Source organism: Physeter macrocephalus, chromosome 9 (genome assembly GCF_002837175.3).
Source record: "Physeter macrocephalus isolate SW-GA chromosome 9, ASM283717v5, whole genome shotgun sequence".
NCBI classification, from domain to species: Eukaryota; Metazoa; Chordata; class Mammalia; order Artiodactyla; family Physeteridae; genus Physeter; species Physeter macrocephalus.
Window position 1 is genome coordinate 49,842,494 of NC_041222.1, and position 20,713 is coordinate 49,863,206.

At 42.7% G+C, this 20,713-nt stretch overlaps 2 protein-coding genes across 6 annotated transcripts in view; both read left to right on the forward strand.

Annotated features, from left to right (window-relative positions):
- Positions 1-20,713, forward strand: part of KDM4C (lysine demethylase 4C) — a 425,934-nt gene that overhangs the window by 309,909 nt on the left and 95,312 nt on the right. The window lies entirely within an intron of this gene.
- Positions 8,082-12,382, forward strand: LOC102987041 (protein SET-like). The gene is given in 5 exon segments (XM_055087367.1): positions 8,082-8,223; positions 9,621-9,795; positions 10,618-10,769; positions 11,072-11,389; positions 11,392-12,382. Coding segments are annotated over 5 exon segments (1,449 nt in total). The 3' UTR covers positions 12,054-12,382.

Consider the following 20,713-nt stretch of genomic DNA (forward strand, 5'->3'; position numbering starts at 1 on the left):
TAAAGAGATAACCTTTCTCTTAGATATTTTATTTAGTCTTTTTGAACGTTTTTTATTTGGGGGATAAATTAAATCTTGGGGGCAGTGATTTGTCTTGTCAGTATTCTTAAAATAAGTCAACCCTCACTTGTCCCCACTCATGGAAATGTGCAGTTAGCAACACAGCCTGTGGGATGGAACTGACATCTACCATGTGTGTGCCCTGCACTGGGTGCTGTGCCGCTGCCATCATGTACATCACCCTTGTGGTCCTCAACAGTTCTGCCTGTGTTTAGGATTTCAGTCCCCGCTTTGCCATGCCTGTTGTGGGCACCCTACTGAAATGAAAAACAGTAAAAACAGCAACGACAAAAGCCCAAAGTTCTTGCTTTCATAACATTTTATGCTAAGCATTATTCCAGCCCATTTTTACTGGAAATTCAGATGGTTTTAAGGAAATTGAGATATATGACTATTCATTTAAGATATACATGTGGGAAGTGGTTGAGCTGGGATTAAATGGATCTGTATCACGCTAAAGCCCTTGCTGTTTGCACTAAAATTCATTAATGTCTGGCATATTAGACTTTTGAAACTTAGAATATACTGAATTATTTAGGGTAGGCTAGGAATCTAGACACAGAACTACACCAACAATAATAATGAAGGCTCACTGTGAAAACTGCAGTTCAGTGGACAGTTGTGTGGGCCCCCCACCCCCCAAATCTTGTTTAAGATGGTTCTCATTCTAGATGGGAGTAGTCAGCATTATCTCTAGCATGGGGACACAATAGCCTGAGCTCCTGCTGGAGTCTAATATCCATGGATTTTTTCCTAAGATAAAATGTCACCTGTCATTTTCCCCTGGAACTTTAGGACTTTGTGTTCAGTTATTTGAAGTTTTGTTTGTTGCCCTAATGTGTGGATAAGGCTACTTCTTTTTATTTCATTCATTCATTCATTCATTGATGTTTGGCTGCGTTGGGTCTTCATCGCTTCGCGCAGGCTTTCTCTAGGTGTGGTGAGCGGGGGCTACTCTTCGCTGCGGTGCGCGGGCTTCTCATTGCGGTGGCTTCTCTTGTTGTGGAGTACGGGCTCTAGGCGCACGGGCTTCAGTAGTTGTGGCACGTGGGCTCAGTAGTTGTGGCTTGCAGGCTCTAGAGCGCGGGCTCAGTAGTTGTGGCACACGGGCTTAGTTGCTCTGCGGCATGTGGGATCTTCCCGGACCAGGGCTCGAACCCGTGTCCCCTGCATTGGCAGGCGGATTCTTAACCACTGCGCCACCAGGGAAGTCCCAAGCTACTTCTTTTGACTAGTGTACTTTCCCTATCCTGGAATTTCTCTTTTCTTTTGTAATTGAGCCTAACATATATCCTATAATAGCCTGACAAATTGTGATTGGAACCGAAATCTTTCCAAGGTGCATTGAGTTAATGGTTTTGGTATATCCTGAGGTCACCTCTCGTAGCATGGAGGCATTTTAATGGGACTCTCAGAAGTCGAGCAGTTAATCCTGCCGCACAGCACAGGCCAGAGGCTTGTTTCCTCGGGAATCCACTTTGTATCTCTCAGCCTGACACTTGCCTTCTGGCAGCACATCAAAGCAGCTGAACATTTTGAGTTTTGGTGCAACTATCACTCATTCATCAAAGTTCTGTCTGGGTGATATATGTTTTTGAAAACAGATGTGGAAACTGAGGTGACAGACGTTGAGAATGGACCTGTTGTTGAAGCTCATATTGTCACACATGCTGTAGGAAGACAGGTTGTTAGCATTCAGAGTGGAGCACCTACAATCTGGTGAATTCAACATGTTGTTTGCATAGCTCTTGGATTAGTCTTCGTGGTTTGATTTGCATTGCTTTGGGGGTAATTAAAAGCTGTCCTCACCCCCACCTCCTGTGCGTGCGCTAAAAAATTGTAAACAAGAAACAGGGTAGCTTACTAGATTTTAGTGTTAGCAACATATACCAATGTTCTTGTGTTGAATATTCTTTTTCTTTTTGGCTGCTCTGTGCCAGGCATTATCTAGGTGATCCTACAATAACTCTTTGAGGTTGATATCATTGTTCCCATTTTATATTTGATAAAACCGAGGCTAAGAGGAGTTTGGTAATTTGAGTTTGTTCAGCTACTCAGCTTAATCCCAACCACTGTGCTGCCTGTACTGCTTCTGGAATGTGATGTGGCGCAAAGTACCAAATGGAGGAAACGATGCTCTGTGACTCACAGGAACACCTTTAGACGGCATCACGACTCCTGAGTCTCTCATTGCTGTGCCCTGGACCCCAGCTGTATGAGAAGTCAGCTCATCAAGGCAACACAGTGTGTGGTCCACATTTTCAGCCAGACCAGTCACTCTAGGGAGAAAAGCATCTGTACTCAGTGTTCATTTCTGTATCTTGGTCAGATGTCATCCTGAGCCATGGCAGCACGTAGGCACGTTCTCACCTTGGGTTTCTCAGGTTCCAAGTAGATAACTTGGGCTCAGGGACATCTGAGTATCTTTAGTACAGTTAAAGGAAGAAAGAAGTTCTTCAACAGGCCTGTTTAATCCATGTCACTAATAATTTTTTCATAACCATGCTTTGATGAGGAGGAAATTTAAGAGAAATTATGCATACAGAATGTTCCCAATTATTATTATTTTTAATGAACAGGGAAATGACTTGAATGCCATATTGTGGTTGCCTGTGGATGGCAGGATATTGGGTGATTTAAAAAAGTAATTTTATACATACTATTGTGTACTTTGGAGCTTTTCTGCAAGAAGCTTCGTATTGCTTGTAAAAAAATCAAAGGAAAAAAAGTACAATATAAAATTAGGGAAAATGTTATTTGAACACCTTGGTCTTTTATATGACTTTTTGTCTAGTGACCCCAGTAGGAGGAATATGGGACCAGCTTACGGCAGAGAGAGTGTTCATTGGTTTCCTACCTTTGTCTTCAACACAGACACCCTGAGTCATCTTCCCTCCCTCCCTCCCTCCCTCTCTCTCTCTCTCTCTCTCTTTCTTTCTTTCAATTCTGGACACATTTTTTTCTTAGTAATGTTCAGAATTCCATATTCATTTTTTCCTTAATGGTTCAGTATGGAAGGTTCTCTTCTGATGTCTTTGGTAGTAATTTTCAGGGAATCCTTGTTTTGCTTACTAACTAAAACCAATATCTGTATCTTAAATTATTTTCGTCTGTCATTTTAAAAGTATGTAGCTTAGGTCGAATATAAATTGCCTTCACCCTTTTCTAGAGGTTCCATATGCAAAAAATAGATTTAAAATGTACTGAAATTTCTTTCATTATTTACTATGTTCTTAGTATCCTGAGATCAATGTATTTTTGTCTGTCAAACCTAATTTCTATGTGTGCTGGCGGTCCCCAAACCACTCCCAGGGTCGGTGATTCACGAGGAAAACTCACAGCACTCAGCATACAGTTGTTCTCACAGCTGTGATTACACCAAGCAAACTCAGAAAAGGGAAAAAAAGGCACATGGGGTGGAGACTGGAGGAAACCAGCTGCAAGCTTCCAGAGTTCTCACCCAGGGAGGCACACAGTGCTCCTTAATTCCCCCTGGAATGAGTTATGACAATGCGTGTAGAATGTTGCCAAGCAGAGAGGCTCATTAGAGAGTTGGTGCCCAGAGTTTTTACTCAAAACTGATGACGTAGGCACCCTCTGCCTAGCACATATCACAATTCCAGACTCCCAGAAGGGAAGCAGTTGTTCAGCATAAACCATATTGTTTGTATGTGTTGTCTAGGCACCATGAGCCGTTCTTTTCAGGAGATGGAGGGAATTCTCCCGAAATTCAAGTTCCCAGACACCTGCCAGGGGCCACCCTTGTCAGCAGGACTCTCAAAGGATAGCAGTCGCAGGCCTCTTATGTTCATTCCTTTCTACACAACTTGCAGTAGAAAGCTAGAATATCCATTTATACCAAAGGCAAAAATAAGTTTGCTGGAGCAAAGAATATGTGCGTTAACCTCTTTAAGAGTGACTTTGGACATCTTCCCTCTAGCTCACTTTTTACCTCTGTAAAATGCGCGAGTACTTTGCGCTTTAGAATTCTGTGATCCTCTGTGTTTTCTAATACTTTATACATCAGTGATTCTCAGACTGGGGTCCATGTACCCTAGGGTTATGTGAACACTGTCTCAGAGGTACAATGCAGTGATAGTTCTTTGAGGATCAACTTCCAGATCCTGGACTTTTGTACATGCTGTTTCCTCATATTGGTGTGAAGGAGAGAGAACCTTGGAAGGAGCTTCCGGTTCTCCTTTCTCACCACCCCTTTTGCTTTACAGAATAAATGAATTACCCTCAGGTAGGTAAACAAAGGGGCAGATTCTGAGGGCAAGTGTTCAGAGACCAAAGCAAAGATAGATTAGGTAATAAATACTGAAGAGAATAGCACATTATTTCACTTAGGCCATAAATTTATTGCAAAGGTTGTGACCTTATCTACTAGCTGCTCACTGAAATCCATGGTCTTCTCTTCCTTGGACCACAGCTAGTCCACATCACAGCCTCCCTTGCAGGAAGGAGCTCAGCCAAAGGTATGGGAGGAAAATGATGGGTGACTCCCAGGCTTGGCTTCTAAATACCCCCATCTGTCCTCCTCCTTACTGTTTTCTGGAAAGGAGTTGACCCAGAGAGAGACCCCGGAACCCAAACTTTGAGATGGCAGCGCTTTTGTCCCTAAATGACTGTGGAGGAATGTTAGCCCACTGAACTGTTTTCCAGCCCAATACTGTTATGTGAACCAGAAACAAATTTCTGTTACGTTTAAGTCATTATAATCGTTGGACCTATATTTTACCCTAATACACTCAAGATTACCTCTTAGAATTACAATTCAGAAATGAGGTGCTTGATATGGGGATGCATATTAATACGTTTACTTTATTTTTAAAAATGATTTCAGTCTTTCTGATAGAAACAAAATCTGTTTTGGCAGATTGGTTTGATAATGAGGACCACCTTTGTCGGTCAGGTTATATATATGGCTGACATTTCACATAAATTTGGCTTAATTTGCAGTCCCAAAGTTTGACAAATATATTTAAAGCACACGTATAATTATATTCTGGAATTCTATGCTGGAAAAGAGTATCCTTTACTTTTTTTTTCCAATCTTAAAATTAAAAAATAAAATTTATAAGGGTTAACTTTAACATATGCAAGGAAAGATACAGTTTTCCAAAACTCTTTTGGGGGAATTGTAAGCAAAAACAATTGAAGACTGATGGTATATAAAAGAGGACTGTTAGCAAGTAGTTTAAATGAGTCTCGGTTGATCTGATTAATTAACAGGCAGTTAGTTATTCACTTGTGTAAATGAGCTAAACCTAAAGCAAACAACAGAGACTAATGCTACAGCTTGAATAACTTGTACTCTTGTAAGTCTTCCAAATTACCCTCTTAAAATATTTGTATAGATCTCATCAGGCAGGTGAATGGAAAGGTTGAGTAAGTGAGCTTCCTGTAAGAAAAGTGTATGCATAGTGGGATTACTTCACTTAGTGTGCCAGTAAACCTGAAATTTTATTGTTCCCTCTCCTTTCCTTAATCTCTTTTATGTACTGAAGAGACACATAGATATGGGATGAACCTCGGGACCTGGGCCAAGTGTTTGTAGGAAAGAAATTGAAGAATAACTAGGTGACTAAAGTGCTAAGGGAAGGACTTAGTCTAACAGAATGCAATTTCCTAAATTTATGATTTGGCAAGCTTGGCTCCTGCAGGGTTTTCAATAACTTCAGGGAAACATTCCTATTTGTGCCCCATACAGCATGTCAAACTCACTGCAAGCAAGGAACAGCAGAGTGCAGCCTGAGCATTTGTCCTCCGGGTGGATCAGCTGTAAAGGATCAGAGGCACTCATCACATCTCACAGGAGGCACTACCCTGTTGACTAAAAGTGCTCCAGGAGTGTGTCTCTGGCATCCATCCACTCTGAAAATGTTGGCAGTCATAAATGCCAGAGTCACACCTGGCATTGCTGTTGAAAAACACTGAACACCCCATGGGTCCAGAGCCTGAAGGGGTTAGGGGGAAATCTGGGAAGTAGAATAACTGCTCTGCATGAGGAAGTATGAAGACAGACCTCTTTGAGTTGATGGAAGGTACCCTCTGTGTTTCCAGCATCTGCAAAACAAGTATCTAAAACCCTGGAGAGGAGTTCAGAGGGGCAAACAGTGGAAGATAGGCCAGGGGCTAGTAAGGAATGGCATGTGTTACCTGAGAAACTCAAGGGACAGGATGAACATCCCCTGCATGAGAGCAGGAACCCAGAGAGCTAACTGCTGGCTAAAGGGGCTTTGTGGGAGGTATTTGGGGGACGATGTTTAGACGTTGGGTGCCTTCCACTTGGCCTGGCCTACCACCCTGTGAATGGCATCAAGGTGGCTCTGGGGATGGAGTCATCAAAGTCACACGCCTGTTACCTCCTTCTGGAGACTCTGTGATTCCTCCAGGGCAGACACCACCATGATCTTCGGCTTTGTATCATCAGAGCCTCACATGGGGCCAGAGTCTATACTCAGAAAAGCTTTAAACAATGAATGAATGGACCGGTTATAAGGTTTCCCTCCAACCTTGCCTACTAAAGTGGCACAAAGGGAGGGACTCAGACCAACATTCCATCAGGACTGGTGTGTGCTCACCTGAGTTTCATTTCAGCCTTCCTAGCAGGTAAGATTCAGGAGTAGTCAGGAGGAGAACCCAGTCAGGCATTGTCACTGATACCGTGATCAAGATAAGACACTAGAGGCATCCCATTTAGAGCGACTCCGCACACTCTCACTGAGTCTTCCAGAGCCTTGCACTTGAGTCCTCTCTGAGGGTGATGATGGAAAGGATAGTACTTGTTGTGTAGCCATTTGCAGAGACAGAGCTCTGACTGCTTCCTGCCTGTGGGACCCAGGGGACCTCCATAGGGCTTCAGGCAGTCCTTTCCCTGAAAGAGTCGGCTCCGCTACTGCAGGCAGCCTAGTCTGCTGACTTGACACTTCATCTTGAGACTGCTGGGTTGTCACGCTTGGCTCCGGAACTCACACTGCTTTAAAGCTGCTTCCTTGAGGGCAGGAAGATCTACAGGGAATAAAAAATGAAACGGGCAGTTTTGCCAAGGATTTGCAGTAAGTAGCAAAACAGAGAGCTGACAATAGGAACATTCATTCTATTCAACAGAATGAGTGATCATGTTGTGTGCAATAAAAGGAAAGTGTCAGAGTTAGGAGAAATGATAAAATAGAGCACCAACCATTAAGGGTTTCTTCCTTATTTAACATTTATATTCCTAGCCATTGTTAGGGTTCCATCTCAAGCAGGAATGAGACCTGACTGAAGTTCCCTATTGTCTGTTTTCCTGAAGAAGTGCTGCATAGTATTTAATAATTTATCAAATAACTAGAGTTCTCTCAGTTCAGCAGTCAGTATGTACTCGACAGTTCAGGAACATTTCCCCCCGTTCCAAGTTGGTATTTTGTCCATGTGTTTGTATGTGTGTATTTTATATAAAACACACACATATAAAATATATTTAGTATGTGTGGTTGTATGCATTTGCGTATGTCAGGGGAGAGAGGAGTTGATGTTTACTCTGGCTCTGTCTTAACTTTAGCTCAAGGTCATCAGAAAGCCTAGATGAGCATTTCTATGCAAAGGGCAGAACATCAGGAGCGATCTTGTCCTGGTTCTGCTGTTGGCTACGAAACCTTAGGCAGGGAATTTAATCTCCAGGTGTCTAATATTATTTGCTACCTGTAAAATGAAATAATCATACCTAACATCCAGAGACATAACGAATCATGAGTTACTGCATGTAAAGTGCCTGAGGCAAATGGAAGTTACGTTCTCTGTGAGACAGGGCGGTAGCATTTAAACAGTAAAACTGTGGGACAGTTTGTGTTCCTTCTACATCATCCCTTCTCTCAAAAGAAAGATAGAGAGGTCTCTCCACCGTACCTCTATGAGAATTTGGGTCCAGATCCTTAAGAGGTTTTTTGTTTGGGAGAAGATTGAAAGAGTAAAAGCATTATATGAAGAGAAGGCTAAAAAGCTACGAAGAATTGTAGGAAGGATTCAGCTGGTAGCTCATGGTGTGCAGGGGCAGAGAGCTACTCAGATTATCACCTTTAGATTCCTGCAATCAAGTGCCTAGAGGAGACAAGGCTCTGAGGGACCAAGTATGTGCTGCCATAGAACATTTTAGTGAAGATAAGGAGTTGAATCGAGGTGGTTGGTTGCTTCTAATGCCCTGGGGAACTTAGGGGAAGAAAATAACAAGCTTGGGGCTTTTAATTTAATGTAAGTGGTAATGACCTGTGCTGCTGCTGGCTGAAGCTCTAGGAGCCTCTGCGTGGTGCCACCATCTCTCCGTTCCCATCTGTGAAAACGGCGCGGTTCAGATAGGGGCACTCTCCCAGCCCGGGGCCCAGATTAAAGACCTGCCGCAGAGTCACAGCCAGCATTCAACATGAGCAAGAAACAAACATTTCGTGAGGCTTTGGAGATTGTTGCTGCTGGAGCATGAAAGATGACTAATATAAAGTCTGTTAATATATTCTTTTGGAAAATGCTCACATAGTGTCCGATATCAGGGCCCATTATGCTCATAGCTCGTTCTTTAAAAATCTTTCCAAGCACTAAGTTCTCACGCAGGTCTCCATTGACCCTTTATAAAGCAACTACCATAAATGTTACCCAGGGCCATGACTCTTCCACTTATGAGCTGTGTGATCTTGGTGAAGTTCCTGAACTGTTCTGTGCCTCAGTTTTTACATCTATAAAATGGAAATATTACTATTGCCTGCCTCATGGAGTTTAGAGGAATAAATTAAGTAAATAATGAATAGTATATGTATTACCCTCAAAGCAGTATCCACCATGTAGTAAATATTTATTAAATTTATTTATAAATATTTAATGAATGTTTACCTTCTTCCAGGTCCTGAGCCGTTACTTATAAGGGCTTATATGTAAGGGCTTATAAGGATGAGCCAGAACATGTTGGTTCCAATGTTCTTGGAGCTCTTAGGTCTAGGACGAGAAATAAATTTAAAAATGACTATTTATGAAAAGGAATTGTCCCATGACAATGTCCATCAGGGAGACTAACCTAATTTGGAGGCTCAAGAGTGGATGACCCTGAAGGAATGACATTTAAGAACTAAAACGTGAGGAGGGAGGTGCAGCCAAGATGAAGGTAGGGATGGCGGGGGGAAGTTATGCAAGTTAAGGGAGTGGTATATTCAAGGTCCTCGAGGCCGGAAGAAACGAGGTGCATCAGAGAAGAGAAGGGAACCAGTGGGGCAGGAGCAGCGGAGGACAGAGCTCTGAGCCGCGTGGCGGAGGAGAGAGGGATGCCTTTGGGGGCGTCTCAGCCCTGGGAGTGTGATTGTGGGCCAGCTCATCTGCTTCAGGCCTCAGTTTCCTTATTTCTAAGATAAACGACCCTTTCAGTTCTAAAATTCTTATTCTGGGATTTTTCTCACCTTTTCCTGGTTCCAAAAGAGCCAGTGAGTCTGGCTGAAAGTCTAGTTGTGTAGGGTGAACTATGGGGAACACCCAAAAGGGGGGAGGGTAGGCTCCTTCTGTTCTGACGCTTCACCTGACTTTTACACTGTCAAATGCAGAGCCCTGGCGGCTGACCCTCCAGCAGCTTTGGGTCCTTGGCTGGCATCGCAGTGAGAGCTCCTGCCAGAGGCAGAAAGGCAGGAGTCACGCTTCTGCTTCTGCTTCCTCCTCTGCTCATACGAGTGTGGGCTTAAAAACTTTTCTTCTGTTGTGTTTTTCTTCTCAGACTGCATGGTGAGATAATTTTAGCATTTATAGAAAATGGTGCTCCCCACTGGGCTTATACATTAACCCCTCCTAAAGTGAATGGAGCATGCAGTGGAGGAACTTAGTTTTTTTCTTTCTTTTATTACTTTTCATTTTAAAAAGTTATTCACATGTAGTACATTTGAACCCAAGAGCAAGCAGAAAAGTTTTAAAAATTGGTAGATATTTCTGTATCTTAAAACCCCACTGGCCTAATTGTGAATTTCTGAGTTAGGCCACACAAGATTTTTGGTTGTGTGTCCTCTTACATACATTGATTGCTGCAACACCAGCATTAGAATAGTTATTATTCTGTTGAGTAAATGTGCCTCTGTCACAGATGGGAACAATTTTAGCCACAGTCTGTGCTGTGTTTCTCAGTGGAAACTTTATGGAAAAGTGAGGCCGGGGGAGATGGGAAAGTTGGGAGAATACACTTTGGAATAGGCTGCTCTGAGAAAGATGCCCACCCTGCTTCTCAGCTCCAGTCCCTCCCTGAGCCAGCTTCCACTCTGCCCTTGGGAAGTAAATGTTGCACTGGGCACTGCCCTCTTCAGCCCTTGCTCCTGAGCGAGGTGCTGTCAGAGTGCTCTTCACTTTTGATAACTGTAGCTGCTACCAGGAGACCCCTGGGATCGTGAACTATAGGATCAACTGGCAGGCACTTTTGAACTGATGCCCACATTCCCGCATATCCTTCCTAAGAGCATGTACAAGGATAATCCACACTTTGCCCTGAGGTCGATCTGCTCAAGAACAGACCTGCTGTCTACAGGTCTACAGAGTCTCCTGTCCTCCTCCCCCTCATAGCCCATCTCCTCCTTGGCTCGCATCTGTCTCTGATCTTACTCTGGTGCCCTGCTTGTGTCGGAAGACCTCTGGCATGTTAAACAGAGGAATGATGCAAAACGCTGGTCTTCGTAAAGTTGAAAAAGGGAATGAATGTAATGACTGGGTAGCAAGTACTGATTTGCAACTCAGGTGGCTCCTTTTCGATACTTTTGGCAAAACTGAAGGACTACCCAAAGGACATCAGCTGATAGATAGCGATGGATGGTAGTTGAGAAAGAGTTCAAAAGAACTGAGAAACATTGCTGCAACAGAGCTCCTCCAGTCCTATCTGCTTATTAATGTGAATTATTTTTTAAGGAAAAATATAATTAAAATGACACAGGAACTATATCGCCAGCAGTGTGTGATATTATCTGTATTTATACAAGCTACTTTAGAAAAATCTTTGTCGGCTGCCCGCCTTTGCTGTGAGGAGGAGGTGGGAGGAGGAGGTGGCTGGGGAGATGGAGCCGCGAGTTGGAGCGCGGAGCCGTGAGTAAGGGAGCAGAGCCGCCTGCCCGCCCACCGCCGCCTCCCCTCCAGAAAGAACAGCAGGACGCAGCTGAACATATTGATGAAGTACAAAATGAAATAGACAGACTTAACGAACAAGCCAGTGAGGAGATTCTGAAAGTAGAACAGAAATATAACAAACTCCGCCAACCATTTTATCAGAAGAGGTCAGAATTGATGGCCAAAATCCCAGATTTTGGGGTAACAACATTTATTAACCATCCACAAGTGTCTGCACTGCTGGGGAGGAGGATGAAGAGGCGCTGCGTTATTTGACAAGAGTCGAAGTGACAGAATTTGAAGATATTAAATCAGGTTACAGAATAGATTTTTATTTTGATGAAAACCCTTACTTTGAAAATAAAGCTCTCCCCAAAGAATTTCTTCTGAATGAGAGTGGTGATCCATCTTCAAAGTCCACTGAAATCAAATGGAAATCCGGAAAGGATTTGACAAAACGTTCAAGTCAAACGCAGAATAAAGCCAGCAGGAAGAGACAGCATGAGGAACCAGAAAGCTTCTTCACCTGGTTTACTGATCATTCTGATGCAGGTGCAGATGAGTTAGGAGAGGTCATCAAAGATGATATTTGGCCAAATCCATTACAGTACTACTTGGTTCCGGACATGGTTGATGAGGAAGGGGGAGGAGAAGAAGATGATGATGAAAAGGAAGAAGGATTGGAAGATATTGATGAAGAAGGGGATGAGGATGAAGGTGAAGAAGATGAAGATGGTGAGGAGGGGGAGGAAGGAGAGGAAGATGAAGGAGAAGATGATGAATGGAACACTGATGGATTCCAACCTTCCTTTTTTAATTTCCTCCAGTCCCTGGGAGCAAGTTGCAGTCTTTTTTTTTTTTTTTTTTTCTCCTCCTCTTGTGCTCAGTTGCCCTGTTTTTGAGGTCTCTTTTCTCCTTTATACCATGGCTCACAACTTATTTTGGGGGGAAATACCTTGAGCAGAATTCAGTGGGAAAAGAATCTCTACCCCTTTCTGTTCCAAGTTCACTTTTATCCCTTCCTGTCTCAACAAAAACTTTATGGACTCAACACCACCATGCTCTGTGGGAAAAAAGAAAAACCTCCTGCTCCCTTAGCTCTGCTGCAAGCTGGAGGGTGCTAGGCCCCTGTGTAGTAGTGCATAGAATTCTAGCTTTTTTCCTCCTTTCTCTGTATATTGGGCTCAGAGATTACACTGTGTCTCTTTGTGAATATGGACAGTTAGCATCTACCAACATGTATCTGTCTACTTTCTCTTGTTTAAAAAAAGAAAAAACAAACTTAAAAAACAGCGTTATAGAAGGTCAGCAGAGGGTGGCTTTGAGATGTTTGGGTGGGTTAAGTGGGCATTTTGACAACATGGCTTCTCCTTTGGCATGTTTAATTGTGATGTTTAACGGACATCCTTGCAGTTTAAGATGACACTTTTAAAATAAAATTCTCTCCTAATGATGACTTGAGCCCTGCCACTCGATGGGAGAATCAGCAGAACCTGTAGGATCTTATTTGCAATTGACATTCTCTATTGTAATTTTGTTCCTGTTTATTTTTAAATTTTTCTTTTTGTTTCACTGGAAAGGAAAGATGATGCTCAGTTTTAAACGTTAAAAGTGTACAAGTTGCTTTGTTACAATAAAACTAAATGTGTACCAAAAAAAAATCTTTGTTTATATATCAGGTTAAGAAATAAATATCCAATAAAAATTTACTTTTTTACTTTAATAATTAACAACATTGTAATATATATGTAGCTCTGATCAGCTATAAACTGAAAATAAGTGTAATTTTCAAATCAGAACATTTTTTTTAACTTAGAGCCTGTCATAGGAAATTTTAAAAAATGAAACTTCAATTAATATGCATATTTCTTTTGACAGAATTATGGTGGAGTGGTCAATAAAAGTCTTTTGAGCATAGAAGTATCTTCAGATAAAATTCTGTGGGGAAAGTGGAATAGAGGTAATAGAAGTTTAAAGAGAATAAATAATGCTATAAAATCTGTTTAAAAAAGTGGCTGTTCTTTTATTTTTTTAAATGGATGATGGAGGTATCAAATCACCATAGAATTTCGAGACAATGTATTTTACTTTTAAAAGTCAATATTTAATACAGAGAATGAAAGCTTTCACAACTTAAGGTTATGATGAGAAATTTTATGTATCTACTTAAAATTACTCAAGGGAGTAAGTACATAGACTTTCAAGAATTATCTGCTTCTAGTTCGTGAAGGATTTGGGATGTAGTGATTTCCAAATCTGGCTTGGGAATGTGTATTAAAAATACAGATTTCTGGGCTCCTTTTCCGACTTATGAATCAGAAGTTCTAGCTGTGGGGAGGATGGGACCTTATTTTTAACACAATCCTCTGATTCCCAGTGATGCTGATGCAGCCAACCCCAAGACCAGTGTTTGGCCCCTGTGTCCACTTGCTTCTACTTCCAGGCCTGAAGACCCTGCCCTGTCTTCCTAGGAGGGACTCATGAAGCAGGAGGTGACAGACTGCTGTGGAAGTGGTGCAGTGGCAGAGACACAGGTGGGAAGGAACCACAGAGCCAGAAGTTCCTGAGGTGTCAGCCATGGAATGGGGACCTAGAACGAAGCCATTCTGTCCATTTACTTTTAGGGGCAGTTCACATTGTCTCCTTAAATCATCTTTGTCTGGCTCACCCTTAGTGTGCCATTTTTGAGCTCTCTTTAAGAACTTTCAGTTCTTTACTGCAATTTTCTAGATTTATTAAGCAGAATTAATATTGGCCCAAGATCTACCTGGGATCAGTGAAAAACCATTGATTTAAAAACTATTTGACTTGCAAAATTTGAGTCCATCAAAAAATCAGAAGCAGTCAGTGATTTCTAGCCATCCTTCTGGATCTTTTGATTGTAAAAAATTCCCTCAGAATACGAGATGTGGCTATTATCAGGCAGTATAGAATATTCTGAAGGGTTTGACTTAATGGACTAAATTTGCTACACATTGCTAGGGGTGCATTGTCTTTCTCTATACTTTCTTTTATGTGAGAAATTTGTTGCCGTTTCCTGTGTCTCAACAAGATAAATGAACTAATTTAAAATATTTTCCATGCCTCATCTGTCCACTCCACAAGCTGTCAATGGGCTTGGATTGGGGGTTTGCGAGCCAGCAGTTCTCAGCCGGGAGTACTGTTATAGTGAAAAAAGAGTCGTTTCCATAGCAGCTTGAAACGCCTTTGCAAGTGTGCTTTCACATTCTTGCAGGATTAGGTAATAAAGTCAATACTTGGTCGAGCTTTCTAGAGCTGATTTGCTTGACTTAAATGAGGTCATTGTTTTTTTTTTTTTTTTTTAATTGAGGAGGTGGGAGGACATTTTCAAGAATTGACGAAGGGCAAACAATTTGACATGAGTTAACAACCAAAACAGAAAGAAAAAGAAAAATATTGGAGTTATTAAAATTTCAGATTATAAAAATTAAAGTGGGAAAAAGTTACTATTTTTCTTCAAAATAATGTTTCTAATTTAACATACTTTAAAGTGTCATGTGGGTTGAATAATTTAAAAAATATCATGGCTTCTTCACAGGTTTATTATTTTTTATAGTCACCGGAATTCATCATATATTCCTCTGTAGCACATTTAAAGGAAGAATCATATGCAGAGCATCATAATGGCTCTTTAGGGCTTTTTTTTTTTTTTTATTGCGGTACACGGGCCTCTCACTGCTGTGGCCTCTCTCGTTGCGGAGCACAGGCTCCGGACGCGCAGGCCCAGCGGCCATGGCTCACGGGCCCAGCCGCTCCGCGGCATGTGGGATCTTCCCAGACCGGGGCACAAACCCGTGTCCCCTGCATCGGCAGGCGACCTCTCAACCACTGCGCCACCAGGGAAGCCCTAGGGCATTTTTCATCCTCTTTTTCATCTTCACCCTCTTTTTCATCAGGATCGAGTTCTTCCCAGTACTTACTGAGTGGTATTTGTAGAGGAGGCAGAGTGAAAGAAGTGATAAGTTGGAAAGAATTTTTACTGTTTCTGAGATAGTACAGACGGGTTCCTCTTGGATTTTCCGAATTTTTTTATACTTAATAATACATTTTAATGAGTCTTTGGGGGAAGTCATAACTTTGCTACATTGCTGACACAATACTCTTGTGAGGTATAATATTAAAATCATCTCTGGCTAAAAGTGGATTTTGGCTTTTAGCCTAACACTGAGCAAATAACCTTTCCATTCCAAGTTAAATGTTCCCATAAGCTCCTTAAAACCAAATTTTCCTTCTTAAAAAAAGTTACCTAATATAATTCCCAAAGGGTAGGGTATGGAAGCTATTTAAATGAGGCTTAAAAAAAAAATCCTTCCCATGTTTTGCTGGCTTGGTCTTTCTTTTGCTAATATTTGATGGGTGTTTCTTTGCTAGGTTTGGAGTGAGGGGTCAGAATTCTCACAAGGGAGTTCGATGGTCCATCGCATGGGTTCATTTCCTTAGCTCAAATTGTGGCTTAAAGCAGAATGCAGCTGCCTATTGCCAGTATGCCTTCACTGGGGAATCACTGCAGAAACTCTATCAGGCCCCATCTTTGTGCTTGATTGTGACCCCATTATTGTCCAGAACTCTAAACCTCCAGCTCCCTCATAGCACAAGGCCAGGTTTTCTATGGTTTCCCCAGTAGGTCAGCCCCAAGGTAGATGAAAATTTGATAGATGTGCTTATAACCTCTTTGGAGTTTTCTGTAGGAACTTGACAAGTAGATTCTTTCTACTAAATATTTTAACACACAGCTGTTAAAATGACATTTACCTCTTCTAGGACCATTTTTGACAGTGGCATGTAGTAGTTTCATTTTATTTGAAAACATCATTTGGGGTTTTATAGAAAAAAATAAAATATTTATCTCCACAGCTTGTTATCAGCAGGGAGGATAGGCATTCTTGGATGGATGGATGGAAGGTTTATTGGTAGAAAGATTCAAGAAGCTATTTTGTGATAAAGGATTTCTTTGCATTTTTCCTCTAGTCAAGTAAATTGCTTGTGGGTTCTTGCTAGGAAAAAAATAATCCCTCTGGTGCTGCTTTTAATTTGATCAGGTTTAAAATGTTTTCAGAAGGGTTAAGCTTCCCTTGCGTTAACGTCTGGTGTGGTCAAATGGAAGATGGCTTTGGAAAGGGCTTTTTTATGATGTTCTATTCAACCTTGCCACAGGAGGTTCAGTACAGTGGACCAGTCGAAACAACAACACCATTTTCACTTGACTTTAAGATGTGCGGTGTGTCCCCTTTCCCCCGACAGATAGTTCCTAAGCATATTTTTCTTTGACTCATGTGGTAAGGGTTTATGTTTCCTATGTTATATATCCAATGTTCCCAGCTGTCACTTTCAAAAAATAGGCACACACCACAATATTAACCCACTGTCACGATTTCTCATATATGTCTGCTGATAACTACAGTTCCCTTGCAAGGGGAAGAATTAACTGTACATCCTGTTTTTGTCCATTAGGTAAAAGTTTGCAAGATAAACTATAATCCTGGTGTGGCATAGGAGCATTTTTATGAGCAGGTGGGCCAAGTTGTGAAAAGACCATCATAAAGCTTAAAACTTGGGGAAAAAACCAAAACCTCCTCTGCTTGGGGGCTCTGTTTTTAATCTGATCCTCTGCTGAGTTCATGAATATTTCAAGGGAACCTGAACAGGTTATTCTTTCTTCCCTGGGGGCTACTGTGGGTGGTTTTCAATGGAAACATGCAGTTTGTCACGTTCGTAGGAATGGTTTTAACACTATGTAAGTCCAAAGTGGAGTTCAGAATTCACTTAAGAGAAATAGGGAAACCCCATGTGACATTTTGCCAAACTTCACACAAGTCTAGTAATAGAATAGAATAAATTTTCCACCCCAGTAATATAGATGTTGTTGAGTTTGGTTTTTTTTCCCTAAAAAAACTTAACATCATTAAAAAAAAAAAAAAAAAGAGTTTTCCCTCTGGAAGAAAGCAGAAATACATGCTCCCTATACTTTAAGAAGGGTCTGTGAATCCAGGTGTTTAGTTTCTTACATTTTGAGGAATACTGGATAAATGTATGATTTCAGTGACCCTGCTTTAAAAAATAGTTAACTAAACATGGCTATTGCAGAAAAAATGAAAATACTCGAAGTCCTGGATGAAAACCCTGAATCTAGTAAGAAGATCCCCCCCCCCACACACACACATTTCTTAAAAGTAAATCTGAAAAAAACACACTGGTGATAAAGAATTAAGCTGTGGTCATCACACTTGCCATTGAAATGGGAAGCCAGGATTGAAGAGTGAGCACACTGGCTCACAGCTGGGAAGACATCGGCAGGGGGAAAAAAGATCACGTGGTGCTGAGGGAGGCTGAACAGGGGAACTTGGTACAGACTAGTTTGAGAAGAGTTGTTGATGCTTGTCCTGCCACGGGGCCCAGCCACAGGCTCAGCAAATGGGGCTACACTGTTCTGTGAAGATTTGTTGAAAAATCACACCCTTTTTGTTCCTCAGTGGTATAATCCCCTTGAAACTGGTGCAATCTGATTTTCTGCTTCATTTGTATCCTATGTTCAAGCTCTTGTGCCTTTTGCTGTGGCAACCGGAAAGGAATGGATACATTATCACATTCTACTGTTTCTTTTTCCTCATCTTTTAAAGGGTACAGTAACAATGGCCATGTTTGCAAAGCCTTTTGTGTTTAGAGAGCACTTTTGTATCCATTACCCCCTTAATTCCCACGGTGATCCTATGAAGCGCAGCTGTAGAAACTGAGGCTCAGGTGCACATGGGAACTCACCCAAGTACCCCGCTCCCTAGTGGGGGAGTTGGAGCTCAAACTGCAGTCTCCCTCAGTGCCTCTCCTCTGTCAGGGAGCCGGATGGGTGTGAGTTAGCCTGAAATTTGCTCAGATACCGGCAAGCATTATGAGCCCCAAATCTTAACCTTTAGTACAAAAAAACCTAGAGGTCTTGAACTCTTCTTTCTGTTTCCTCATTTTGCATTCATTTGACCACAGTCATTTGAAGGGGATTCCAAAGAATACTGTTTTTTCTTTATCGTTTAGCATTGAAAAGTACCATTTTGGCCTCAAAATTGTAGCACTGAAATTTATATGTATACATAGTTAGACAAAAGCAGCTTGTCTTTTACTACCTGAAGCTTGATGGACTCCTGTTCCAAGGATCAGCTGAGGGGCTCTCTCATCACACACAGGCATACACATAAGGGGAATAGGGGTGTGAACTTCAGGATGAACCGGATTATCCTCATCTTTTAAAAAAGTAATGTGGGGTGTCGGGGAAGATGGCGGAAGAGTAAGGCGCGGAGATCAACTTCCTCCCCACAGATACATCGGAAATACATCTACACCGGAAATACATCTACACGTGGAACAACTCCTACAGAACACCCACTGAACGCTGGCAGAAGACCTCAGACCTCCCTAAAGGCAAGAAACTCCCCATGTACCTGGGTAGGGCAAAAGAAAAAGGAATCAACAGAGACAAAAGAATAGGGATGGGACCTGCACCAGCGGGAGGGAGCTGTGAAGGAGGAAAGGTTCCCACACACTAGAAGCCCCTTCACGGGCGGAGACTGCAGGTGACGGAGCGGGGGAGCTTCGGAGCCACGGAGGAGAGCGCAGTAACAGGGTGCGGAGGGCAAGGCAGAGAGATTCCCGCAGAGGATCCGTGCTGACCAGCACTCACCAGCCCGAGAGGCTTGTCTGCTCACCCGCCGGGGCGGGCGGGGGCTGGGAGCTGAGGCTCGGACTGGCGGGGTGAACACAGCCTGAAGGGGTTAGTGCACCACGGCTAGCTGGGAGGCAGTCCGGGAGAAGTCTGGAGCTGCCAAAGAGACAAGAGACTTTTTCTTCTCTCTTTGTTTCCTGGTGCGCGAGGAGAGGGGATTAAGTGCGCCGCGTAAAGGAGCTCCAGAAACGGGCGCAAGCCGCGGCTATCAGCGCGGACACCAGAGACGGGCACGAGACGCTGAGGCCACTGCTGCCGCCACCAAGAAGCCTGTGTGCGAGCACAGGTCACTCTACACCTCCACTCCCAGGAGCCTGTGCAGCCTGCCACTGCCGGGGTCCCAGGATCCAGGGACAACTTCCCCGGGAGAACGCACGGCGCTCCTCAGGCTGGTGCAACATCATGCCGACCTCTGCCGCCGTAGGCTCGCCCCGCATCCGTACCCCTTCCTCCCCCAAGCCTGAGTGAGCCAGAGCCCCCGAATCAGCTGCTCCTTTAACCCTGTCCTGTCTGAGCGAAGAGCAGACGCCCTCAGGCAACCTACACGCAGAGGCGGGGCCAAATCCAAAGCTGAACCCTGGGAGCTGTGCGAACAAAGAAGCGAAAGGGAAATCTCTCCCAGCAGCCTCAGAAGCAGTGGATTAAATCTCCACAATCAACTTGATGTACCCTGCATCTGTGGAATACCTGAATAGAAAAAGAATCATCCCAAATTGAGGAGGTGGATTTTGAGAGCAAGATATATTTTTTCCCCTTTTCCTCTTTTTGTGAGAGTGTATGTGTATGCTTCTGTGTGAGATTTTGTCTGTATAGCTTTGCTTTCTCCATTTGTCCTAGGGTTCTGTCCGTCCATTTTTTTTTTTACTTAAAATTTTTTTTCTTAATAATTGTTTTTTATTTTAATAACTTTATTTTATTTTATCTTACTTTATTTTATTTTATTTTATCCTCTTTCTTTCTACTTTTTCTCCCTTTTATTCTGAGCTGTGTGGATGAAAGGCTCTTGTTGCTCCAGCCAGGAGTCAGTGCTTTGCCTCTGAGGTGGGAGAGCCAAGTTCAGGACACTGGTCCACAAGAGACCTCCCAGCTCCATGTTACATCAAACGGTGAAAATCTCCCAGAGATCTCCATCTAAACACCAACACCCAGCTTCACTCAACAACCAGCAAGCTACAGTGCCAGACACCCTATGCCAAACAACTAGTTAGACAGGAACACAACCCCACCCATTAGCAAAGAGGCTGCCTAAAATCATAATAAGGCCACAGACACCCCAAAACACACCACCAGACGTGGACCTGCCCACCAGAAAGACAATATCCAGCCTCATCCACTAGAACACAGGCACTAGTCCCCTCCACCAGGAAGCCTACACAACCCACGGAACCAACCTTAGCCACTGGGGGCAGACACCAAAAACCACGGGAACTAAGAACCTGCAGCCTGCAAAAAGGAGACCCCAAACACAGTAAGATAAGCAAAATGAGAAGACAGAAAAACACAGAACAGATGAAGGAGCAAGTTCAAAACCCAACAGACCTAACAAATGAAGAGGAAATAGGCAGTCTACCTGAAAAAGAATTCAGAATAATGATAGTAAAGATAATCCAAAATCTTGGAAATAGAATGGAGAAAATACAAGAAACGTTTAACAAGAATCTAGAAGAACTAAAGAGGAAACAAGCAACGATGAACACATGGAGGCTAAACATTACACTACTTAATAATGAAGTGATCACTGAAGAAATCAAAGAGGAAATAAAAAAATACCTGGAAACAAATGACAATGGAGACACGACGACCCAAAACCTATGGGATGCAGCAAAAGCAGTT